Source organism: Bombus pascuorum, chromosome 12, assembly GCF_905332965.1.
Source record: "Bombus pascuorum chromosome 12, iyBomPasc1.1, whole genome shotgun sequence".
Lineage (NCBI taxonomy): Eukaryota > Metazoa > Arthropoda > Insecta > Hymenoptera > Apidae > Bombus > Bombus pascuorum.
In genome coordinates this window covers 5,022,900-5,050,868 of record NC_083499.1, presented here as the reverse complement: position 1 = coordinate 5,050,868, position 27,969 = coordinate 5,022,900, and the positions used below count along the sequence as shown (strand labels likewise).

At 34.9% G+C, this 27,969-nt stretch overlaps 1 protein-coding gene across 2 annotated transcripts in view; it reads left to right on the top strand.

Annotated features, from left to right (window-relative positions):
* Positions 1-813: 813 nt before the first annotated feature.
* The window catches only part of LOC132912499 (myosin-I heavy chain), a 47,430-nt gene continuing 20,274 nt past the window's right edge, over positions 814-27,969 (top strand). For both annotated transcript variants that reach the window (XM_060969952.1, XM_060969951.1), the window contains exons 1-3: positions 814-1,134; positions 10,248-10,354; positions 23,898-23,960. In XM_060969952.1, coding sequence (XP_060825935.1) covers positions 1,110-1,134; positions 10,248-10,354; positions 23,898-23,960 — 195 coding nt within the window. In that variant the 5' untranslated portion in view covers positions 814-1,109. The remainder of the gene's footprint in view (positions 1,135-10,247; positions 10,355-23,897; positions 23,961-27,969) is intronic.

Below are 27,969 nucleotides of genomic sequence, written 5' to 3'. Positions count from 1 at the left end.
GACCTGTCAGCTTTACTTAACATTTATAGATATATGTAAATTGATATTGACAAACTATTGTATATCAATGTATTAGTTTAAGTCCACGGAATTCATTGAACCCAACAGGAATCGTATAGCTTTTGTAATTTTGCTATAAATTGAGGTCAAAGTTGAAAAATTGCGGTCGTATCGAACAATCTAATGTGACCTAGCGCTACTCCACGAAATTGACAGTGAATTCGGGCGCCGCCTCACGGAGAAACCATGAATATCGGCGTCGGCGTCAACGTGTTAAGAAACATTCTGATTTTTTTTAAGTCGGTATGCAAGAAAGTAAGACACAAAGTCCCATGTAATGTCATGTATATCCTGTGCTTGATCAGTGATATTAGGGAAGCTGGAAAAATTGCACTTAATCGAACAGAAGTAGTTGGATTAGCAATATACGGTAGAAAATACAGATTGATATATACAATACATTTTTTTATTCACAAAATACAAAAATAATTGAATTTTTATTTGTCAAATTATATCCACATATAAAGTATATATATAACCTAATCCAGGTATAATCCATATATAAAGTATGTATCTAATTATTGATTACTCATTTTATCAAAATTCTTTTGAAAATTTATTTTTGACTACCTCGATAAAGTAGAGGACGAATACTGTATTTGAATATGTGCTGCCACGTAGCTTTCTCCCGAACTAACAATTGCGATATCACCGATAATGTAGAGAAGTGACTTTCGATCGTCAAAGCAGTGCAGGAGGGCAGGCCTGGGACGCAGCATGGTGGCGCGGCGAGTCAGGGTTAGTTCATTTGAAAAACGAAGCCGAGGTATCAGTCGGGTGGCAACTGTCGAGCATGTGTGTCGTTCCTCGTGTCTGTTTAGTTGTGTCTTAAATTGCACACAGAACACCAATTGCATGTACACCCTAGTACATGAACGAACGACAGACAGTTCGCGAACATGTGATTTTGACAGAGAATACGTTTCGTCGACGCTCGTTACCGCGTGCGTGAAAAGTGAAGGTTTTCCTTGCCGGATATATCGTTACCCTGTAGCAGCTTCGTTCGAGGGGGTGGAGAATAATGTTCTGAGCCGTGAACCACGCACATCATGGTTGCTAAGCACTTCACACAGGGTAAGTTTCCTAACCGTCCCTTTCAACCACACGTTTTGTTTCTAGTATATAACTACGTTTCCTGCGAATTTTCGATCTGATAAAGCAGGATAATACAAGTCTCGGAATCGTTGCGTACCCTAGAGGTGAAAACGTGCACACGTAATATCCATGGTGCACCAATACGGTGCATGGTGGGTGGTGCAACTCTATAATAGTAATAATAATAATAATAGGAATAATGGTACACTTGTAAGGTCGTATTACATGATAGATCACACTTCTTCCACGATAGAGATCAAAGAAATTAGAAGAGATCAGATATTGCAGTTTTGTGTGTAAACATGTAAAATTTAATAGAATTGTATATTTCGATTTCTCGACAAGAATCACAAAAGTTCGACGTTTTGTCAACAAAACACCGTTTTTCATCACAAAACTTCAAATATAGACTGATATCGGAAGACTTTTGTTCTGTTCAATCGAATTTTATTTAAATATTATATACGTACACACATACATACATACAAATATTATATATATACATATTTATATACAAATTATAACCTAACATATAAAACAAAGTTCGAACAAAATTCGTTCAAATTATGTGGGCAAGAAATACACATATGAATATATTTTTCTACGTGATATAGACATATATACACTAGTAAGAACAGAGTCAAATCGCTTGTCTATTATTATGATACTTTTATAGTTCGTGACACAGTTTTGTGAAATTTTTATACAACTAAGAATACTCAAATACTGTAAGACCTTTTCCTTGTTTTTCATCCATTATTCATAAGGTGTTCGGTGAAAGTAAAATCTCGGTAATTTATAATCATACACTGGTATTTTTAAGGAATAAATTTGTAGACAGGAAATTTGTATGTTATAATATAATTATATGTGAGTATAACTACTAACTAGATATGAGCCTCCAAAGTAGTTCATAGTTTGATCACGTTTTTAAGTAAAGCTTGTCAAGTCTGGGTGGAGTAGCATTGACCGATTGTTCTGGGGGATAAGCTCTGGAGCTTGCGTGAGGCCGATGTCAAGTTCGTGGTGGCTTTTAAACCGTTCGTTCGATGTCCCATCGATCGACACTTGGCGTAATCTTACTCGCGCGTGCCCTTATGAACACGCATGTTTTTCTGCATGAAATTGAGGGGACGAAAGCAAAGAGAAAAAATTGGCTGAACACCATTCTGCACGTTTCCCAAGATGGTTGACCGTAACGTATTTTTAATGCTAGAACTACAACACTGTAGTTGTCAATATAATGAATTCGTTATTTTTTATAGAAATTTTATAGATTCACTTTCATTTTAATTTATCTGGTACAAATTTTATACCTTGGTACTTCTATTGTCAGGATACAGTTGACAATAATAATTTTCTAGATTTTTATAATATATGTAATAGGTTTTACTTTTATTTAATTTTAAACTATAGGCGGTAAATTCTATGAAATTTATAGACATAAAAATTGACAATTCTTTATATTCAGAATATTTTTAATGAAATTTAAATTTCATTATGATTTTTTATTACTATTATAGAATCTCGTCTTTGATTATACATTTTATTTTATTTCATTTATATATAGAGGTAATACAAATACATTCAATGAAGTGAAATTAAGTGAATTGAAGTCTAATTTTATCTCTATCGTTCGTGATTGGTAATCCATTTGTACTGGTATTCTACAACCCCTTTAATTTACATTGCAATATTTGTTGGCTTTTTAGCACGCAATAATCTTCGACATAATTCTGGTTTACCTTTAGCATCTGTTTGTCACACATGGTAGGTGTAAATGTCACTAGTAATTTTTCACGGAAGCTCGATTAACGAAGGAGGCGTTCTACAGTATGCGATGATTCTTCCGCTCTAAATCCATCAGGCCTCGCTTCTTCTATATACTATGTACACCTGCAGTGCAGTGATACGTCCAGGGATTTCCATCTTCCACGTCGTTTCTTTTGAATTCTTCCATCGTGCAGGTCGATAAAGGTTGCACGTTCCTCTGTACTTTCGAATCAGCCTTTCTACTTGTTACTTCCGTTACTCAATTTTACGGAAACTGAGTTTCGATGTCACTAAATTAGTCTCTATAATTTTAGTACCTACTTAGTTTTATAGAATTTATAATCTATACTAATTTAAAATAAAAATATTGTCATCTGTTTGTGCGGTAGGATTTCATTACACATTTCTCAATCAGGAAAGTCTGTCAAGTTTTGTTCCTATAAGTTTCATAAAATTCATAATTTATAATATAAAATTAAAGTATCGTTACGTGTTAAAATTTCAATACACGTTTGTTAAATATGAGGAACTATTGCACATGCAATTTTTTAATTTATCTTATTATTTTTTACCTTATATTAGCTACTAGAAGTAATACTTACAATTGGTAAAAATAAATATTGTTTTTATCATGTACCTAGAACAAAGGAATGCCAGATGTTGAGAGTATATTTCTTTCTAACGAAAGATCACTGAGATCGTTGGGGGCTCGTAAAATGTTTCACATAAAAACGACCTTTTTTTTGTGACACGCGATCCAGTTCTGTACAGAGCAGGCAATACAATCTCGCCGTTCGTACACAATCAGCATTCACGGCAGTTTGGTGTGTACAATATGTGTGTATATTAGCGAGGGCCTGAGTTATCATGTCGCGTATGATAAAACCACTTACGGGACACATACACGTGTGTATACATGTTACTTCCGATCGAGGATACAATGCTTCTAGTGAGTCGAGACCAAGGGAAATTAATACTATGTTACACTAGTTGTACATTTCTTTATCTTAAGGACTCTAGAGAATTAAAAAACTCTAGAAAACTAAAAAATTCTTTTATTTATAGAAAAGATGAGGTAATTTAATTGCAAATCGGATTGAAAACGTAGACAATTTGTATTGTTTTGTATCTGTAGATAGAGAATGAAAAAAAATTCGAGAATGAATGAAATCCGTCTCCTTAATAATCTCGAGTTGTAAAATGGAAAACCGCGAGAAGCGAAACTCGAACGAATATCCAGGCAAAACTCCTCTTGTCTTTTATGAGCATTGAAAGTCGCAGGATAACTAATTGGATGATGGCAATTGCTTTGTACGCACGACGTATTTTTATTAGAATACTTGTTTAAGCGTATTTTACCAAAATACGTAAAATAGAGATTCATCCTTTGTCTCAACTTGTTCTATTCATACATTTAATTCTAGCTGACCAACAGTCTACATTTATACATTCATAGTGTATTCCTAACCTCTTACAATTCTTCTATTAGTAAAATATTGAAATGTAAGACATAATGTATACAGTAGGAGACTGACACATTAATAGAGTTGAAATGTAGAAATAAAAAGAGCAGTATTTTCTATATTATTAAATATTTACATTCAAATATATGTAACTATACATTATACATAGATACTTACGGTAATACATGTAATTAGCTTTTGTTTACATTTATTGCTATAGTTGTTTGTAATATACAATTAAATATATTTGTGTATACATATTTAACAAGATAGAAATAAAATTTCATTCCTACTGTACGAATGCTTTTGTTTCTCACTGTATCTAAAAATCCTCCATTTGAGGAATGAATATCAAATTCTGGGTTTAAGTCAAATCTTTTGTTACATAAGTAATCTGTCTTTATTAAATCGTAACTGCAATTGATGTCACTAGCGTGACACAATATTAAAAGGTTGGAGGTTAATTGATAAAGAATCAGTTGACTATGATACCATAGATAGTTGCAACGCATTCTTCTAAGAAACCAACTTCACGTACTATGTGTGTCATCGAACTAATAGTTACGATCGATCAAACAGAGAGATCTCTTAGGTGAGATTAACAGGAGATATCTCGTATAAATTTCCCCCAGCGTTTCTAATAGCTTAGAAGCAATAACTCCTAGAATACGTTGGTTCTCCGAAATTCCATCAACAGTGATTCAAATATGTAGTCCGTCTGAGAAACTTTTACAGTGTGCACAGGTATATCATGGACATCTCGAACGAGTGAGTCACGACAGCATCTTGGTAAAAGCAGGTTTCCTCGGAATTTCGTGCTCTCCCAATGAATCACCGGATATAAACGTCAAAATATATATTTTACTCGAAAACCCAAAATCACAATCCTACAAAATGTATTGACATTTAGTGTTGAAATATTTAACACAGCCTTGTAATTGTTTGATATTTTAAATGTAGAAAGCAAAAATATTATGGAACATCTTTTGATATGATTTTTCGATTATACACTATTATGATTTATGTTGTAAAATTTTGTATATTTGGCCTTTTTTTTAGAGTAATAGTTTTGTTATCATCATGTTTATTTAAAAAATACAATAATCAATTTGGTCAATGAATCACATGAAATGGAACTTAGAGATTTATTTTACTTATTAAATATTGCATCGAGTACCACATTTTTGATATTATATACATTTTTGCATTAAAAATCTAACCTATTAATCATCATGAATCTTTTATATCAGTTTCACATTCATCTTAAGTCGCAACCTTTTCTTATAATAAGCAAATAATCTATGAACCTCTTATATAAAAAGAAAACATCTTTAATTGAATAAAGAAAATACATTAGACATTATACAATTGAATCGTAAAATTCAATGCTATATCCTTTGCTTCGATCAAATCGATTTTAAGAATAATTAAAATCCCGTGGTATATCACAATTAATAAAGGATGAGATTAATTTTACATATCGTTACTTGGCAACGATAGTGACAACTAACAAAATTTCAAATTTGCTTTCATCGAATAGAAGTTGTTGAATCTATATTATGTTTCTATTTTTATCATGTAAAACAATATATTTATAATTCCATCAGTTTTGCGCCAGAGAGCTAACTTATTACGTATGCTGCTATGAACCTGGTCTTAGTTTTTCAACAACACCGGCTCATCTTCAGTTGTTTTGTGACGCTGTAAGCGGAAGGCTGCTTTCATGAATAGTGGCATATCTTATCTTAAGTCAGCCTTATAATGTCGTTGAAATGACTCATTTGACATTTTTTGAGCTGTACAGCTATCGATGCCAAGTAGCGATATATAGAAAGTAAGAAGTATACGTTCGGCAAGACTGAACGTTTTTCGGCCAGGTTAATATACCACCGATGTTCTGAATATGATAATGCAGTGAGTTAATTATTTCCTCCCGTTGTTGCGTGTCATCGACCTCCCTGGGAACTCCTCGGGAACTATACTGTTGGATCGTTGCACGAAAGTTTCGGCCTCGATCGACAGTATGAAGTTCCTTGAAGGTGGCGCACCGTAAAAGGGAGACACACAGCGGGAAGGACAAGCGGAGAAACGAAAGAAGAAAATTAAATAAGCCTGGAGAGCCTACGGAGAAACGTAAATATGTGATGAAGGAAATTGCAATTACCAAACGAATTCGATCGTTTCTAATTGAATATAAAAACGACATATCTTGTGAAGTTGCTTGTTAAAATCGTCTTGTATCTCCGGATAATAACATCGCATAGCTCTTGAAAGCAATTTCGTTTGTTCGATTTTATTACGTCCTCCTTTCGATTTTTATACGTACAGTTGTAAGTAGCTCGTAAAATCGTTCCTTGAAACTTGTACACGATTTCATTGCAAATGTTTTTATTTGTGTTAGTAGCGGTATGTTTATCGATATGTATCGCTTACATGACGGACGCCATGTTTGTTTCATAATGTAGAGTTGGTTTACAGTGATACGCGAGAATAAGGATTCTACGAAACCAAATACATTTTACGATGTATAAGAGAGGAATATAAAAATCTATTTCTCATTCTCGTTATATTCTCGTTTCAGAAAATCCATATTCTTCAGGTATATTTATTTTGTTGACTTTATTCTTTTCCAGTTTTGTACTCAAAGGAATTGAGTAAGAGATGATCGTAACTTTTAGATTTCATTCGTTATTCGAAGTAGATAGGAGCGAGATGAATAATTATGCTAGACTGATAAATATGCCACCCTCTCCGTGTCCTTCCTTTTACATTAGAATATTCTAGCCGCGTGTTACGTCTCCCTTTTCCGTAAATTATATTCGTGCTCATTTCCACCGTACGACACCACTACCATAATGCATATTAGATCAATCTTTTCTGCGTCACGTGAACCGCAACGTGTTTGAATTTCAATTTTATTCCTTTTTTATGGCTATCAGACACTAAATCATCCAATGGAATCTCTAGAGACTACCTTCATAAGACAACTACTACTGTCAGATAACCTACAATTACAGAATTTATTCATAACATCTACATATATAACCGTGATAAGTCATAATATCAATAAATTGAATCAGGCAGTATAATCCTTCTGATATTGAGAGCTTGTAAAAAGCAGATAGTAGATTTATCAGTTCTCTACTGATATGGATTAAATGTATCTTGCACGGTAAATTAATGCACTTGCAGCGACCATGAAAGATGCGAACTCGGTGTGCTTGTTAAACGGCTAGCGAAAAATTCATCAATCTTAGCACCTGCGCAAGTGTCTCGAGATCTTATCTTGGCATCGTTCGTGTTTTGCCTAAATCACTGACAGAGTCTGGGTTAACTAATCCAGTCAAATGACACGCGATCGAAAGACAATCACGCGCGCCATCTACGAAGACAGTCACGTACGGCCATGAATCGTTTCTGGCTGCATTCCTATTTAAATAGTATGGCCAGAGGACCTTCGTCAACTCCGGGAAGCGGATGGCAGTTCTGATAAGGAATCGCCGTTTCCAAAGCGCGAGAAAGGAAATATAGGAGAGCGAAGGAGCATAGGCGATTTATTTCATGGAAATAAACGGGACGAACGTTAGTCGGACTACCATTCGCGAACCATAGAAATTTAATACAAGACCGTTGCAATGATCCTCGAGTTCGCGCGAGGGTCGTTACGTCAAGCGATACTCTTTTCTTGCAAACACGGCTTAATCTCGGAAACGTCGACTGGGTCGACCGCTTTATGAGTGGGATTACGTTTAAACCCGAGCTGTGTATATCGCGTAGATTCTCATTTGCGTTTTTCAAACTTTCTTGCGTCAAAAGTGAATCTCTTTTTATGAAATGTTACCTTTTCGGCAGTTTTTATTTTGTGATATTATATGGTTCTTTTTATATAATTGTTTAAGATCAAAATATCAAGGTATATTTATTCATTCTTGTTATTTTTATTTGTAGCATTTTATTCTAGTTGTCTTATCGTTTGGCATACATATAAGATTATAATAAATGATCTTACAATTTGTTAGAAGCTTCTTGCATTTAAAAGTCTTAAGTTTCATCGGATGTGAAAAAACTATCTCCTAAGTGGCAAAGAGAAGAATTGTTAGAAATTGTCAAACGGGTCTCAAACTGCGGGATGAAGTATCAAATTTCGCGATAGTTAGCGAGACGACCCACAAAGAGTCACGTGATATACGACCTTGGGGAAATAGGACCATGGCAGCTGACGTGCAGGTGCAACATATTCGCAGGTGCATATGTGCTGCTGCTGCTGCTGCTGCTGTTGCTGCTGTACGGCACCTGCGTACCGCGAGCACGTGGTTCGCCGCGATGATTGGAGATGATGCTCTGACCGGATGAGACTAGATATTTTTTTTTATTTCTTAAAAACATATCTGATCAAATTGAAAGAAGTATTTAAAAATACAACAGTATTTGATATTCTTCATAAATACATATTAACAATAATTCTTTCTTTTTTTCTTAAACTTAAGAAATTTTCTAATTATAGAAAAAAATATATCCCTAACTATGACGTGAATATATGATGTGAATAATGAAGATTTTAAATCGTGGAAAAATACGATTCGATGGAAAATAAATCGAGAAACGTAGAAAGATTAACAAATACTGCAATGAACAGGAATGCAGAAGCGTTCAATTATACTCGACTGTCGCAGTGTAAAGGTTAATTCCATCGTTTCCGCAGTGTTTCCCCGGCGATAAACCGCAGCGGGGTGAAAAAGAAAAAAAGCTCGCGAATGTACATAGGTTATATACAAAGGATTGGTTAATGAATCAGGGAAAGAAGACAAACCGCAGCAGTTACATCAGAGATCACCGCGTTTGGGGTAAGCACTGTGTGCACGATCCCACACTTGGTTCGTCATCGTGAGGGCACGTTAATTAAATTGTGATTGCGATCAAACAGCTGGAATCTTTCCTTGAAACCCCGTAACACTGATTCCATTGAATTCTTCGAACAGAATTACGCGAGGAAATATGTACGTACGTGTATCACATATGTATTATGTACGTTTTAATTAATGCTAACGGTTTTGAAATGAAGATTTCTTTGGATATTAAAGCGGATAGAAGACTAGGAAAATTATTATACATAGTTGATAAAATATTATTTTTTTTATATTTAAAATATTTTTGTCTATTGTTCTTTTATATTTAAAATATTTTTATATATCATTTTTTTAATTACAAAATTTATTATTTCATTGAAAAGTACAATACTTTATGATAAGACTAGGAAAATTATTATACATAGTTGATAAAATATTATTTTTTTTATATTTAACATATTTTTGTGTATTGTTCTTTTATATTTAAAATATTTTTATGTATTATTTTTTTTAATTACAAAATTTATTATTTCATTGAAGAGTACAATTTTTTATGATAATAAAATTTGACCCATTACTGATAGTGTATTAATTAATTATTATGAAGGGAAATATTGGGAAATATTTGATAATGTACTAAAATTATAAAATGTGTATCTTATGGATGACCTATAACAAAATAAATGATAGAATAAGTTAGAAAATCACGTATGTAGTCATGTTTGTGTTTGATCCAATATTATAGTGGGTTTTCTATGAACACGTTGAATCGCGTTGAAAATTGACCACTGGTGGCACCAAGGAATCGTCACGTACAATATTGTCCGAACAGAACAACAGGTGGTCAGAGAATTTACCAGGTTTCCATATCGCGCTCCTTCCAAACGAACGGGATCAGTGTTAAGTGGTCGGCCGAGCTCGAGTGACCGACAGCTTGGAAAAGCTAACATGACCTCACTGGATTGAGTTCTTAAATATAAAGGAAATTTTCTTTCTTTTTTTGTTTCAGGCTCCAGCCCTGAGTTGGGTGTCCCGGATATGACAGTCATCAGTGACATCGATGAAACGGGAATTAATCGAAATCTCCAAGTCCGGTATAAGAGGGACCAGATATATGTATCCTTTGGTCGAACTTTAATTAATTAAAATTAATTCTTATATCTAGGTATTAGGTAAGAATTATCTTATTGTTTTCTATCTTAAACATATTTTAATTGGTTTTATTTTTACATTTTTTTATACACAAATGCATATTTCTTTATACCGTAACTTTTTCAAAAAATTCGTGTACATCTTTAATTTAGAAATTTATTAGGTAGGATATTTTTTAGTACTTTTTTATGATGTTAAATCAGCGATTAAATTAGAAACTGATTCGAGTATGATTGCATCTTCCATATGAATATGATCTCATAAAAATGCTAGACCACGTGTGAACCGTCTTGTTCTGTTCGTCCGAGAGTTTCGCAAAAAACAGTGAACGGACGTCCGTTCATTTCGTAATTCGTACGTTAGTATGCCCTGGAGTTAGAATTCTTCGCGCATTCCGACGTATAACTCTCTCTCGAGTTCCTTCTGCTCCTCCTCTTTCTCAACAGTACTGCGCCATTGGAACTAAGGTATTTCATATTGAAATTTTTAAATTTCATAATAAATTATCATAAATTTTTTTGGCTTCTAAGTGAAAGGACGTTTGGAGCTGGTGAAAAGCTAGCACATTAAAGAATAATGTCAAATTTTGTAGAATAATGCTAGAGTGCAATGTCAGATACTTTAGGACTTCATTAAAGTGTAATATTAAATTGATTAAGGTCAAGAGCAAAAATTTAAATATTATTTGTATTAATATAAATATTGAGGAATTAAGTCAAACTTCCAAAAATACTGTTAAAGAATAATTTCAAATGTACAATTTTATTAGAGATCAATCTCATAAACTCTTCGAAATTCACAGAAATTCCGAGATATCTGAAACTTCCAATACTCCTCCTCAATTACCAATACACATTTTCCAACTGTCCATACTTTTTTCCCCAGACCTTTAAGTTCCTTTCGATCCGCCAAAATTCCTAAACATCTCGAACTTGCTAAACTTCTCGACGAAATAAACTACGTATACCTACTTCTAGAGTTTCCATATCTCTCGGACGCTCTCAAATCTAAAGAAACTGAAAAAACCTGCAAACCTATAAAGATGTAAAAAGTCCAAGACAAAGCTATCTCTGTCACATCTCTATCCCGGTAAACAGAGAACTAGTATTAGGAAAGGGAATTAAAAGCGGAGAAACCGAGTGCAATAGAGTATGAAATAGCGAGAGGAAGAACGAAAGCGATGAAGAAAACGGAAGAAACGGTGGTAGTTTAAAGAAGAGAAGAACTATACGTATGAATTTTGCAGGGGTGGGGCGTTGCTCCCGGGTTGGTTCGTTGCCATGACGACAACCCCAGTCAGCTGGTGAACCACCCCAGGGCCAGACCCATTCATCCTCTGGTTTCACCGACCCAACGACCGACACCGACCCGACCCACTGTAGTTTCTTGTCATGCTTCAATCCACCCCTCACCCTTCTCTCGATTATCATACGTTCGTGATCTATGGCTAGAGGGCGAAAAGACGTCCAAATGATCATCCGTGCCTTTTATTACGAGTATGGCTCGATATTCTCATAGGCACACGCATAATATCGACTCGCCTTCGAGCTAGAAATATCGAGGGAAGTTTAGAAGTCTGGCAAGTTCGCGGTGACTCTTTTGTTGATATCTTAATTGGATTGGTTTTCCCCTTAATTGGTTTACCAATGAATAGAACGAAAAATAGTCGATTGGCTGATTTTTATTAGTTTCGTTGGTTGAACTGGTGGAAGTATTGTATTACTTTCTTAGAGATATTGGAGAGGGTGAGAAGGTTTGTTGAAGAGGCTATTGAACTTAGGAAGAGATAGCTAATTCATTGATTTTCGTTAGTTGGATTGGAGACGGTATTGTATTATGTTTTTGGAGATATTGGAGGTGGTAAGATTTATATCGGAAAGGTCAGTTATTTTCGTGGTAGGGAAAAATAATTATGTAACTATAATTAATTTTTATTGTTTTGGTTCGTTAGTCGAATTGACAGAAGTAACGTATTGTGTTTTTGGAGACATTGCAGAGGTTTTGGGTTTCTGTCAAAGTTTACAGAATTATAATAAACTTGTAAAACTAGAGCAAATGAAAGTAGTGGTTAATATGAATTATCTAATTACTGTCCATATGAAACACAGACGTGCATACGTTTGATGCATTAAAAGTTGAACGTTAAGGGATTAATTGTTAGATTTGTATATAAATTTTTCTAAAATTAAATATCTACGAATCGTCTTGTCTACGAATTTACCATCGTTAAACTCGAATTAAATTAAGCACACTTTATTCTATCGTAGAGCACTAGGATATTCGCGATGTTACTGTGAATTCGAAATCGATTTTCCAACACGAATAGACGATGATGGGTCGTTAACGAAGCCAGTACGATTCGTCTAACCAGTAGCGGCATAGTTTTTGCTCTTCTCGGTTCGGTATGGATCAAACACCGGAATTCAAACGCGTGATGCGTCCGCTTCGATGATGTAGGTCGTCGTTGGAACGCACTCGTTAGTGGACACTTCCTCGTGCATTACGACGATGAACGTCGCAGAACGCGACGTGTGGGACGCATAGACGTCAAATTGGCAACGAAATCAACGATGACAAAGCTTTTACTAAAGAAAATGTTCTCTTCCTCGTAAATTCTTCCTTTTCATTTTTCATTGCCACGTTCAATAATTGATGGAATAATATCGTTGTTGTTAATAATTTATAGACTACGGCCGTTTATGTAAATTTGTATTCCTAACTCTGTTACGTTCTTTACATTAACTCTGTTTACATTTTCCATTTGATTTTCGTATCGTTTCAATCCAGAAGAAGAATCGAGAAAAATAATTACAGCTGAATATTTTTGTACATGTCCAAATTGTAAATTGCGTTAAAGATTCTTCAGTTTCTTCCGTTCTCTGATATTAAATTAGCGTATTCAATTAAAATGTAGGCTCGAATAATTTCAGTGTACAGTCACAGATCGTCCAGCCTCCGCAGGAAGTTTAATTATCGGTTGATTGCAGTGAGCGAATAAAACCGTATATTCAATGACCAAACACTGAACATACTACATATCAATCAAACCACGCGTAATTAGTATAAGTAACTAACCACGTCCTGTGATTTCCACTATCAATTCCAAACAACATGTATCGTTGATTATTTTAAATTCAACTAAAAACAATCCATCCAACAACGCTATACCTCAAATTTTTAGATATTTTTCATATTCCGATGCTTTTAGATTGATTAAAATGTGTGTCTGGGTTGTTTTCACAAATCTAAGCAATTGTACACGAGAAACCACTGTATAAAAAGCTAAATTGAAACATCAACTGTTAACTTCTGATCCGATTTATCTCTCGTATATCACTGGACTTTTAGATAATATCTGATATTGGATTTTGTAAGTAATTAAAAGTTTTCTAAAAGAACATTTCTACAAAAACTACGCGAATTAAAACTATCTGGAACGTAAAAATTTTTTATAAAAAATACGAAGTAACATAAAAATGCGGAATTTCCTATAGATAGCTTCTGATAAAAGATCTTGCTGATCGTACAATGTATCAGAATTTCCTTTAGACTATCAACCTTATCGCCTAGCGTCTAGCTAATAGAACTAGCCGTGATGTATCCTGGTTCCTCCCAAAGGGCCCGATCGATAGATCGCAGGTTGATTAAATAGCTGCACTACGAGCCGCTTGCCTTTGCGAGTGCTATTTCGATCCAGAAAGATACCTTTCAGTAACACAGATAAAGTACAGTAGCCTTTACAATATAGATAAACCGTAAAGTCGGTCAGATATATCAAAGTTATTAAGTATATATATATATATTGCAATATTAGAACGAACAAAGTGATAAAAATCGAAAAAGTTGTATAATGAGTTTAATAACTTTTTTACCTTTGTAAAATTTTTTTTATCTTAAGATGTCCAATAATTTGGACAGGTTCGTGTAGTAAGAATAGCAATTTTCACGATATGATATGGTTGTAGCATCTCGCATCAAATGTTAAAGATTACGCGTTTGAATATTGAGATGGACTAATTAACAATTTGAAAAATCAAAGTTCTTAGCCATAATAAGCATATAACTATAGTAACTGCAACACGGGTAGAACTATTAAAATCTGCAATTTTTCGTGATTAAACGGCAATCTGTATGAAAAAGTAGCCAACTCGATACACCTTTCAATGGTAATGTATTTACGTCAGCGTGGATATTAAACTGCGAGATTGCACATTATTACCGGGTGAAATAATACGTCGACGATAAAACGCCGTGAGGCGTTCGCTTTTCGACAAAATGATGGCCCTTATGCCAAGAATCGTGCGCAACAGCGGGCGTTCCTCTCGCTGGAAACGGAACACCACGGAAATCGTCGTTTTTGCACGATGATGTAATCGAGAAATCACGCGGACGTTAAAGAAACCGGCGATGTTCCTTCGAATTTCTATGTCGGACAGTTCCTTCTCCATTTCCGTGCTTCCATAGATCGTTCAACGAGCTTTCTACTTGGTTACGATTGAAATCGAAGTTTGCTGTAGAATGCTTTTTAGTTAATGGATACCTTTTTCCTTCATAAGATCCGTGAGAGGTGAAAGAATGCTGGTTCCATTCTTTTTGTTATTTACGCTATTTAGCGATTCGCTATTGGTTCAATTTTAGGCGAATAAGAGATTGATCAGACGCTTGGAAATGTTAACACAGATCTTGGAAAATTATTTGCAATTTGGAGGATCCGAAGGATGTAGAAAGTAGGACAAATTATTTTATATGTTGCGATATAAGAAATAGTAACAAACTCGCTGAAGGATAGACGAGAAAATTTTTATTGTTTTCTGCTATTACATGTACATGTTTATTTATTACTAAATTTTAATCACGTTATTTTCTGTATTCCATATACACATTTTTCATTGTTATAATTATGCAGAAAAATGTTATGGCTGTATTAATAAAGTCAGAACATATAGTCATAGAAATGTCACAATAAATATAAAATCGTAATCGAAAAATGAAAAAATAACATATACATTTTTGAAACGTTATTTTCTTCGTTTACTTCTACATTACTGCACCATAGTTTATTTATATGAAACATTAGATGAGCCAAGAAAACCTGCAATCGATTATTGTTATAACGAATACGAATAAAAAACAAGCTTTAGCGTAGTGCACAACTTAGCTATTATTAATTGCAATTTCGTGATATAGGCAAATTATATCATGCTTCCAATTATCTCGTTCTTCCAACAACGATCGAACGAATATAATCAATTCCATTTAAGCGAATCTCTTCGCCTCCATTACGGAAACGTTTGTGCCATGACGGCCGATCGAATCTCGTTAAAGTACGACGGCTAGGACTAATTACACGAAACCGGTGCAGTTTTACCAAGCAACGGGTTCCCGGTCTTTTGTCACGGTTAATTTCGTTAGGAAAATTGAAAGTTCCGAGGCGAACCGACAGCAACGACGATCCGTGTCTTTCGCCGCCTATCTCGTCGCGGTGAAAACATCGATAGCATACAAATAAGAGGCTCAACTGCGGAGATCCGACGTTGACGTTCTCGCGAGCCTCTAGCTTCTACCTCCTTTGTACTTTGTCACGTGAATTTAGCTGGAAAATAATGGACTTTTCATAGTAGGAAATAATAAATAATTATGATACAACAGGAAATAATTTTAGGAGCTAGAATTTTAATAGGAAATAATGATTAAATTATAGTAATGCAAAATTTGAGTAATAGGAAATTTAAATAATTTTATAAGTAGGCACCTTAATAATAGGAAATGAATAAAAGGTTGGAGATAGTAATTGAAATATAATAATAAATAACTTTATCGAAAGAAAATTATTTTATGAGATCTTTCCATTTGCCATATGTATTATATAAGAAACTTGAAAAGAAAACAGATAAGATAGGATAAAAAGATTTTCTGTAAGCATTGAACAGAAATCAGAGTGGATAGATAACAAAATACAAACATTAGCAGAAAACAAACAATTTTCTTTAAAAGCTACCTCTCGAATAGTTTGACTATACATTTTATGTATTAACTTAAATCTGTGAGCGTAGTTGTATCGAACTGCACGTGTTCATGTACAAAATTAAAACCCACTGGTGGTCGAGGCGCAGGGTAAACGAGATAACCGTGGGTGGAGACTAGGGAAAGAAGACGATGAATGATGCTCGATCAGATAACCGGAGTTGCATAAGGGACGCGCGAGGGGATTTTCAGCTTCCGGTTTCGACGTTGTCGCCCGGACTAGGGTTAATCCGATATCGCGAAAGAGAAGCTAGCCTGTGAAAAAGGAGTGTTGGGTAGCTCGTATGAGTGGTAGGTAGATAATGGATGCCGATGAAATGTAGTCGGTGAAGGGACCAAAAGAGTTGCTCGCTCTTAACCCGTGTTTTTCCCCACGTGTGAACGAATCGAGCTTTCATCCAAATATTATCGACGCTTACGTGACGTCACATATCATATTTCTCCATATCTTTCTGTCTGCGTCCACTAACGTCTACTTCTTTGCTGGTATTTGAAAAGTTTCACTGTGTGACATATACCGGAAGTTTACGATAAAGATTGAATGAATGGACTAGAAAGGAAACCACTGGAATGTAATCATAAGCGAGATTAGGTTTTTCTTTTTCTACTTAACATTTAGAGCTTTTATTTCTTCTGATCAAATTTCTTGTAAAAATTAATACAAAAATTATTTGCGATGTAGACAAGAAGGAAAATTTGGATTTTTATTATTTGTACTGCTTGTTGACATATTCATTTCATTTTTTATTAATTAATATAGTTTCATTGGGAGAATTTTACAGTTTGTAATTTCTATAACACTATGTGAAGACTATGTTCAAATATAACTAGTTATTGGTGTATTAGTATAATTAGTAATTTCATATTGCTATAGAAATATTTCTTCGGATTATATTCATCCGAATGCGTCTTTAACCAGTTAATTGAGTTCGATGTGTATACACGCGAATCCAAAACTGTATTTCTGTGCAATTGACGTCTATACTCGTCATGTGAAATAAAAAATTACCATTTACTGTAAAACTCAAAATTTTAGTAAAAAGTAATATAAATAACATTTAGTAGTATGTTTCCTCCCAGTAAACCTATTATGTATTTTACAAGAATTTGATTATTCTTTTTAGTATATTGGTTATACGTACAATGTATTGTTTTTTATAAATTGAGTTAATTATTTTCCCCAATGCATCCCTATTTGTGTACTTTACTGCGTATATCGGCTATTGCTCAAATTGTTTTGTGTAATTTACTTTATTATTTTTTTGGCAATCTTTAAGTTTTTAATAACAATACCTTCTTCAACAATAAATCATTAATTTTTTGTCGAATAAAAATCCTTCTTCGTTTTGCTTTCTTCGAAAATTTATAATACCAGCATTTGCCCTGTGTTCGACGTGTATACTCGTCATTGCTTGATTTTAACTACGCGTCTCGTAACGGATTTTTGAAATGAAATTCCGCGATTAACAGGTTAAATACCTAAAAAACACGTATACTTGAAACATATACGCCTCGATACCGATAGCACGATCTCTCTACGCTTCTTCCTCCGACTATACACGTGTATACGAGGTGAATAGGTTTGCGAGGCGGAGGGTGGTTCGCTCTCATTAACCTCTCGCTGGCGAAGCGCTCTTAGCCGGCTGCTTCAATTGCTTTCGTCGAGGACGAAGCGCGGCCACCTTTTAGTGGCGCGTTTCGAAACCCCCGACGAAGCCATGGAGCGAAATAGAGATGGAATACACAAGACCGGATATGCGCCAGCCTCTCGAGAAAACCCTGTGTCCCGTGTTTGCTGAAACTGTCGATGCGAAACCGAACTGGGCCACGAAAAGAAACCAACCAACCAAGTCTATCAGAACGTGTAAAAGTCTTTATACCGCCCAATTTAATCGGTTGATGATAGTTTAATATCAAAAAATATAGAAGCTTGTGAATCTTACGTTTAACAAAAATTAGCATTAAATTATAATAGTGAAATTTCGCAAAGCCTTTCCGTTTTATAAAATTAACAGAAGTATAGATTTTTTGGAAGTTTGATTTTATAAACTTTTGCATAATTTAGGAGATTTTTGCATTCTATAAAGTTTTATACACTTTTGGGGATTTTAATTTTGCCAAGTATATGAATGAAAGTTTGTTTCTTCTTTTATATTATATATACATATTTTCATCTTTCATTTTAATTTCCTTGTGAAAAGAAATTCATTTTTAATATTCGATATAATAAAAAGTAACAGAAATTTTTTCCTTATGGTTTTATAAACAGAATATAATACTCTAAATTCATGACCCGTTTGATTGAAAGTAAATTTACATACAGTTTAATCAATTAACAGCTTATCTAATATAGTATTGGAAAGGTTAATGGAATTTCTTATATCAATGATACATTGAAACAGAATGCTCTTGGTTATCGTTCCTATCAATTCAAGATCTCACGCTCGTTTATATCAAGAAAAAGGGATGGAGATTAATCCTTTTCCAGACCAGCCTCCTTTCAGGTCACTCGGTTCGCCGGTGTGTATGGGGGTTGCGTTTTATTGAAAATTTCATGCTCTTCTTGTCCGGTGCGCGCGCGCAAAATTGTCCTTCCCGGGTTTCTGGGTCAGCCATCCTGTTTGCAACGTTTGTCTGTTGATCCTCGAACCGGATACTGACCGTCATTAGGTGGTGCAGTGGAAATGCGGGAAATGTTGAGAAGCGAGGTCGAGTGGTGACGATGTCCTAAACGGAAATGGTGTACTTTGTGATTAGAGTTACTGCAGGCGGCTACTTCTTCGAGATTATCTTATTTCTTGGAAATTTATCATTTTAATACTAGTTTCTCAGATTTGTATTTGTATATTTTCTTGTAGATTTTTGTAGTTTTTTTTTATTTTGAATTTTGTAGTCTTTCCTTTTCTTTTTTAAAGGGTTATTCCTTGAGATATTTATTTACATTTCTTGGTATATTTTCCGAGATTATTGTTATGGTGTCCTTTTGGATTATTATTTGTATACTTTCTTAAATGTTTTTGATTCGATGAGGCTCTTTATTTATCCCCATCTTTGAATATTCTTTACATTATTTATTTCGATGACTTAGTCTGAAATCATCTTCTTTATATCTTTTCTGGATAATATCATTACAGAATGATTCATTCATTTTTTGTCTACAAAATATTTCGTTATTTTCTCTAAGAATATGCAAGACTATCAATTCATTTCACGTGTTATTAGCTTGAAATTCGAGCAGCAATGATTATTCCAATTAGGGAAAGATGCTTCAGAGGTTCGTTGCTCTGTCCACAAAAGCCTCGAACATCTGAGAAAATTCACCCGCCTCCAGACAAAGAAGAAGATATAGAAAAAAAGTGAACGGATGATTACATTCCCATCTTTAGAAGCTACAGCGCTGGCTGCTTTTAGTACTTTTCTCACAGGCCACAGCCAAAGACAAATAAGCTGGTTTGACTATAGGAACGCTCACCAAAGGCTTCGATATAACGATTTCCTTATATTTTCTTGCGTCGCTGCATATCGAGCTTACTCTGTGACAATTCTAGCGTTAGATTTTGTCGAAACCATTCTTCCAACGATGCACTGATCGGTTCCAATTCAATGCGAGGAAATTCTTCTGCTGCTTCGTCGACATAACGTTGCGTTTCAACCGATCTCTCGAACGTGAAACGTCTTTGAAATTGTACAATAAAAATCGCGCGCTACTCTCCCTGTGCACGTTAAATATTTTTCAGTGGAATTTCACGAATTCCTCTTTCGGAACGCTTTTCTGTACGACGAAAGATTAATATCGTCAACGACAATGGGAGGAAATGCGACTGCCCATAAGGAGTTTCCTGTGGATTACAAACAGAACCGTGTATCCTGCTTCTCCAATGGGAGATCCTGATCCTGATACGTGGATTGTTTAATTTCTTTTTAATTATTTTAATCCATTCGTGGTTACGATCTTATTGTGATATGTTGCTTAAAATAATTAGCTTGTCTTCTGTTATAATTTGATTTGTATACTTACTTCTTGTGTCTGTATTTTTTTCTAATGAAGAGTTCTCTCGGGTTAGAATAATCTGCAATACATTGAACGAACGTACTATGTATATAATTGTTTGTTTAAAACATGTCTTGAACCAATACACTACACGATAGGATTATGAGGGATCATGTTAGAATTAATATGAAAGTAGTGAAAGAAGACGAATGAAAATTGATGAAGATGCTCTCATAATGGATGAAGTAGAATCTTATGAAATTTATAAAGATATAAACAGATCTTACAAACTTCATAAAGTCTTATAATAAATCAGGAATGATTTGTGACCAATACAATAACTTAGAATGTAACGTAAAACATTTACACGTGTCAGAATTGACCCAGCCTGTATACTATTGTCTGAAAGTTAATATACGGTAGTTCTCGAAGAATTTTGTAACGTCCTCAGAGATAGAATAATCTAGTAAAAGAATGGAATAATAAATCCATGGATATCTGTGGTATAAACCAGCAAGCGAAACGACTCACATTTCTCTCCGTTTACGTTGGCCAAAAAGTAGAGGGTTGATGACGCCTTCTCCAGCAACTTTCTCCATTACGTCTATTTTAGTCGACGACCTTTCTGTCCGCTGGCAAATATTTCTTTCTTTACTGCGACGTAAAGGTAGCCTTCTACCTGTCGTTTACACAGGACATGTTAGTCTGACGAAAGGCAGCTTCATCGATCGAACAGGAAAAATGAAAAGTGACGGGACAAAGACCATCCCCGTTTACTATTCCTTCAGTAACCTTCTTCGACATATCAAACTCAAGGCAGCCATAAAAAGCTAGTCCATTAAGCACGTGAAAGCTTCTCTTGAAATCAAAATGAGCGTCTATTCGAAATAGAATGTACTGTTCGCAGAATGATGTTGTGGTAGTTAATCTTAAACCGACAACTTTGAACCACACACAAACTAATTTGACCAAACCTATGATATATAGCTAATGACACATAATATCGTGTCAACTATCGATACATAATATTGTGTCAATTATACACAAAGTTTATAAGATATCTTACATTTTGCCCATCCGATTCAGACCAACTCTATAGATTCTTATTCTTCACCTTTAACTCCAATAATTCTCAATTTTCTCAATCCAATACACGGGAACTACGGAAAGTTCAACCATCGATACACGGAGCTTAAAAAGTACCTTATATCTCTCCTTTCGTTTTAAATCATCCCCCAAATTTTATCTTTTACCGTGTCCATTACTTCTAACAGCGCTTAATCTTTTCACGCTGCGATAAGATTCAATTTTTCCAATCTTCTCGTATAAAATAGAGAAGCTAAAGGAAGCTCAATTATCTTACGCTTGATCACTCTTCCATCTCAAATTACTCTCAGGCTTTTATTTTTCACCACGCCCATTGCTTCCGATAGACCTTGATTTTTGCGAACACCAACGAGTTTCAAGTTTTCCAAATTTTCTATACAAGGCAGGAAAATTGCAGAAAACCACGCAGTTTAGAAAATACCTTACGCTTCTCCTCTGTTTCGTCTCAAACTTTAATTTCAAAACATCCCCATACTTTAATTTTCCACCGTCTTTATTACCTTTAATAATTCTTAACGTGTTTCCAAACTTTCCGCACAAAACAAAGAAACTAGAGGCTTGCATATTTAGATGGTTGCAAAGTGTAACCTAGCTTTACCACTAGTCCCAGAAACCAGTCGATGGGGGGTCAGCCTGCTGTTTCAAATGTTACAGAAGGGTATACGGTTATAGTACTTATATTATCCCCTTTCTTGCTGCTGGCATTCATCCGTGAGTCATCGGCTCGTACTCAACCCCCGGGTGTGACGTCATTTCTACGTCCTCCACCCCATCGAGGATCTATCGTCGGAAGCGTGTCATCGTTCGGTTATTATGCAAGGGAGGCCGAAAATCGCCAACCATTCTCTCGAGGATTCTTCCTCGATGGAACCACTGCTCTCGATAATCTTCTTCTCTATCAAATACGGATTGATTTCAACCAATAGGAACGAGAATTGAAGTGAGAGGGGATGAATTGGGTACCTGGATAACGAATAGTTAAGCAGACAGAAGAAAAATGAGAGATTATAATTGTTATATCCTAAATTAAAGGAAAAGTTGTAGCGCAAGGGTCGATATCTTTATGACAATTTTATTTGAATTTGTCAATACATACACGTTTGTCTTAATTTTTGGGACTGGTGGTGAGATAGGTTTCGTTTAACTGATTTTAGCCAGAAAATGGATTAATTAAAATTTTGCTGGTTACCGATAAACCATTATTGGTTATCAGTTAGTTTTTGCTTTCTCGGGTAACCATTATCGACAGTTAGCAAAAATTTTCTTTGGCTACTTTCGACCTTGACGATTTTTATAACGTTGTTTTCTATCGAATACGCACGATGAGGATTAAAATAAAGAAGAATGGATCGAGTACTTCGATAGCAGTTAGCCAGACAGAAGGAAGGAAGATAGATAAGTCTGTAGATGAACTACATAACAACGAGACTCGTTCGGCAATTCGAGACATCGTTAAAATCTCTCTCTCTCTCTCTCTCTCTCTCTTTCTCTAACAATTGGTGAATGTACCATTTAGTTATCGTCGGGCCCTGCTTTTCTTTTGTCTTACGCTTTCGCTCTATCGTCGATCGAACCAGAGAGACGGAATGAATTACGTCCAGGAGGGTAGGAGTTCGGATCATGAGGAGGAACAGCGTCTGGCTGATTGCAGGGGCGGATATCGCAGTTTCCATTCAATCCGACTCTTCGATCTTGATTTTTACATTTGGATCGAATTAATTTCCTTTTCTTTCGGATTTTTGTTTTTAAGGTGGCGTTCCTTGCAATGTGATATATTTCGATCTCTGTGTAGTTACAAATATTATAATAAGAATTTTCAAAGGTTCTTAAGCGTAAGAGTTAGGAATTATTACACTGTATGTCGCAACACTTTACAAATTTCCCTACTGCTCTTGTTATTAAAAGATTCTTTTTAGCAATCACTCTTAAGCTCTTACGATAATCCTAAACTAAGACAATGAAACGTCAGGAAATTCCCTCTTCATCTGAAACAAGCATAAACTTCGTGAAACGGTTTAATATAATAAGAAAAAGAGAAATAGCGACACGCATTTACGTGGTTGCGCGTGACGTCACGTGCACAGAGTGTAGGTCTCCATTCAAAATGCATCTTGCATTATCATTCAAGGCGGTTCACGAGGTTGGGGAATGAGAAATAATGCCGTCGACACGGTTCCTTTCAGCTATGGGTAAACACACCTTCCACCCCCCTTTTTTTCCTTTCCTTTTCTTTTCCTTTTCCTTTCCCCTCCTCCATTCATTTGCATCTCTTGGTCGCACGGTGAGATTAATAGACGAACGACTTGCTTGAATGCATCAGCGATTTAACGAGTCGCTGCTTCGATAATTTTCCTTGACTTTAGCATATTACGATTCGACGACCAGACGTACACGGGATCCATACTGGTGGCTGTGAATCCGTACAAAGAGGTGGACTTCTACACGAACGTAAGTAAATTGGAACCGTTTCGCGTGATTATCTTTTAATGCACACTGCTGAAGGCGAATATTAGATTCCTTTGACCTTTCTTTTTTTTTTTTCTTTATTTTAATCGTTCGATTGAGAACCATAGGGGTTATGAGTTGAAATTTTGCTCATTGTAATGGATTGGTAATGGGTGGAGGTAATTAGCGTTATCGAGAACGTGAATCATGGTACGGATAATAGTGTAGAGTGAGTCTTTCACCGTAATATATTTTTAGAACGAGTAACGTAATGTAAAAGTGATTTCTTTATACGGTGAAATCTTTCGACTAGCCAGTAATGACAAAATAATATTGCAAGAAATTTTTATTTACATATTTTTGAAAGCTTATATCTTTGGACCTAAGAACTTGTCTTTCCCTTATCAGCTACGTTACATTAACTTCTCGAGTGCGTACTATATTGTAGGAAAATTTGTAAAGAGGAAGCACCTTCTCTTCATATAAATAGTTATGAAATTACATAAAGAATTATTCTTCTAAGAAACGTTCTAGTTTCTTATATTAATGTTTGATATATCTTTCTTAGAGAAAGTAATAGTTTTGGTATGCCGATATATTTTGTAGAATATTAACTTCTTCTGCAGATTTTCCTATGTAAAGAACTTTTATAAGAATACGTGTTTTAAATATATCTCACGATGAAATTGCTACATACCCAAGGATTGCAGCTGAATTAAAACAACAAAGAGTGTGCCGCGGTTGCTGAAATGCGCAATTACTTACGCACTTCCGGCGTCAAATGTATGCAGGAAGTGCTGTCGAAGAATAGCAAATATTAAACACGGCGTCTGCCTCGAAGAACGGAGCAGACTGCACGTGCCTATCCCCTCTTCTCTGCAAGTAATAATTGGTTTCTCCTATCGTATACAATTAAGAATTTGGTCACGTGTGTAATGAAAGATTCATTATTAAATTACTCCTGTGAAAGAACCGTTTAGAACGTTCAAAAATTATCAGAGTTATTAATGATGGAGAGTTTCTTTTCTTTATTATGAAATAATTCCAAAACTATTTTGAATAATTGCATAATACCATAATAATGTTAAAATAATTTGCCAAAAATATTACAAATGTTTCATTATTAAATTATTGCTGTGAAGAAGTTTCAGAAACATGAAAAATTTTCGAAATTATTAACGATACAATTTTTACCTCTTTATTATTAAACAGGAATCGCGTAATAATATCGCAAGCAATACAATATAATTTTTATGCTAATGGTTCATTTCGAAGTTACAATATTACTTCCATTATGAGGATGAAACATGCTTGTTACGTTAAATAAGAACACAGGGGGAACTTGGTAATTTACAGTGAATTATATTTTAAAGTAACGCGATGTACGTTTTTACGTAGTTTATTTCATCAACACGGAATAACAACGCGCAACAAAATACCTTTAAGTAAATCCATATTTTAAAAATAGCGTTATATTATTTCAAATAATCTTTTTTTTCATTAATAATTTATTTATAAATTGCGTTTGTTAATTGAAATATAAAACTGAAATATATTTATTGCGATAATTAGGGATACATATTATAGAAGAAGGAATGGTAATTTATTGTGAAAGACGTGTTATAATAATGCAACGTACATTTTTATCAAATATATTTCGTCGACACACGAGAATGCCGACGACAGGACGTCTTTATCGTATTGGAATTGCTAGGCCTCGGTTTGAAAACAGGAAACGGAAGCCACGACGTGCTTTCGTGGAGATATCGCGAAACGACCGATCAACTCTTGAAGGGTTTTGTAGGTCACGATACACTCCGTTGCCGACGAATCGATGAGTAATCCATTTATTTTTGCAGCTGCGAAAACACCAAACTCCCCTCATTTTTTATATTATATATTTCTGTAAACTGTAAATATCGCTAAAAATAGTGACATAACAGGAAGCATTCCTATTTCTTCTTTCATTTATTTCGGTTCAACGTATCAATTATTCAAAGATATTAATTCGCGTGAAACTTAATTGGACGATATATCTTCATCTTCCTATTGTTTCCTTCTTGATTATTGACGTTCAGTTTCCAGATATAAATATAGATACAAAGTTTATTTAATTGTAATTAAAACGTATTTTTATTATGTATGAACACTGCAGAGTTTTATGCATAAAATAAAATTCCCATCGACTGTGAAAGTTTCAAAGCATTTTCCATTTTCATGCTGCAAAAATATTCTCTAGGCTCCTAATAAGATTACCCATATCGTCTTGCGTCATCTCCGAAAACACCTTCGAAAACACTTTTAGAGGCCATTTTAAAAGCATTTTCGCAAGCACAACGGCAAATTGTTTCCTATCTGGTCCAAGAGGCTGAGAGACACGGTCCCTAGTGTCCTGACGTGTTCTCAATAATCGTCTGGCGTTGCACTTTTCTCTTTTTCCCCTATGGTGTGCGTAGCTTTAATCTCTATTTCGAGGCGTGCAAGCATCGAGCTTAAAACCATCGGCGGCGTTAACGCGCGTATCAGCCTGGTTGAATTAGGGTGCAGGCTGCGCGCGAGGACTTATTTCGGGATCGAGTGGCAGCCACTTTGTACGTAAATACGGGTCGCCGACAGTGAAACAGTCCTCGAACGGCATTCGACCCTTCGACTGACGTGTGGCTTCGTCAAGAAAAAAAAGTAAAAAATATGAAAGGGCTGAGCTATTAAATGGAATTAAAGCAATAAAGAAAAAGCCACGGCACAATAGAATTTGTTCCGAGCCAGCGGTTTAAACCTTTCCACCTGGTCAAGCTCGAACAAGTTTTTTAATCTTATTTTCATTGCCGAATATAGAATTTCTCTTTTTCTGCATTCGAGTATAAATAAAACTCATTTTTCTATCTTTTATTCATTTTATATGTTCGTATATTTTTGTAAGTTTTAATCTGTTTTCGTTGTGTAACTTTTCTACATTATTATTATCATTTCTTTAAAATATTTAACAAGTAGTTCGCTAAATAGATTCTTTTATTCGTTATCTTCTTCTGTGCTAAAGAATGGGCAAGATTTTTTGCTTATTTAATATCTTTTAATTTACTAGCTAATTTCCTTTGTTTGGTTGAAATAATTTTCTAAAGAGACTTAATACAGTGTCTTTCTGTGCGCTTCAAGTTCGGCTGGTTTTTACAGACTGTCTGTGCATGTAGGTAATAAGTTCGCGGGAAAAACTGCTTTGATGCTGTAACCCGTGTCTCTACTTCGATCGCGTTCCTTTGACTTTATGAACTCGCGCTGCACATACCAAGCGAGTACCACGGTTTAAAAAGGTCTTGAAAAATGACTTTTCTCGGTAATACTCTCGGTAATGCGTAATAAAATCAAATATTTTGCCCATTAACCGTCACGACAATTTATGAAATAAAATATAAATTAGGACCTACAAAATTTTATTTGTTTTACTATTGAACTGTTTTTGCTACATATAAGAGAATTTATTAATATATCAGTAAGTTGTGGCTTGTAACGTTTCGCTGATAGTAACAGTTCAATTGTATAAAAAGGCTCGCACGTCCTAATATCTATATCATTTCTAGAACCCAACAGGGCGTTGGCATCACATATAAAGAAAATTTCAAGTCACATATTGTTCAGAATATTCAATCGTTAAAGGCTACCATGGCTGAAAGTTCACACTCATATGTATCTCATTTTAACATTATCACTCCATAATGATAGCATCGTTATTATATTATAATCGTGTTATGCAAATAATGATGTTTTTATTTTCCATGTAACATCGAATACAATGCTAATGAGGACTGCTTCATCTCTTATTTATCTTTGAAACAAGCCATATATATTGTACATTTGTATGAAATTTTAATTGCGATAGAATTATCGACAGCTGATTTCTTTTGACGAAGTAGACTCCGTTACACTAGCACTAATAGAGTACAGTTTAATCAAGCAGGTCTCCTTAAAATTGAGCCGATAGGCTAATCTTAGGTCTAATGATAGATTTGATGAATCA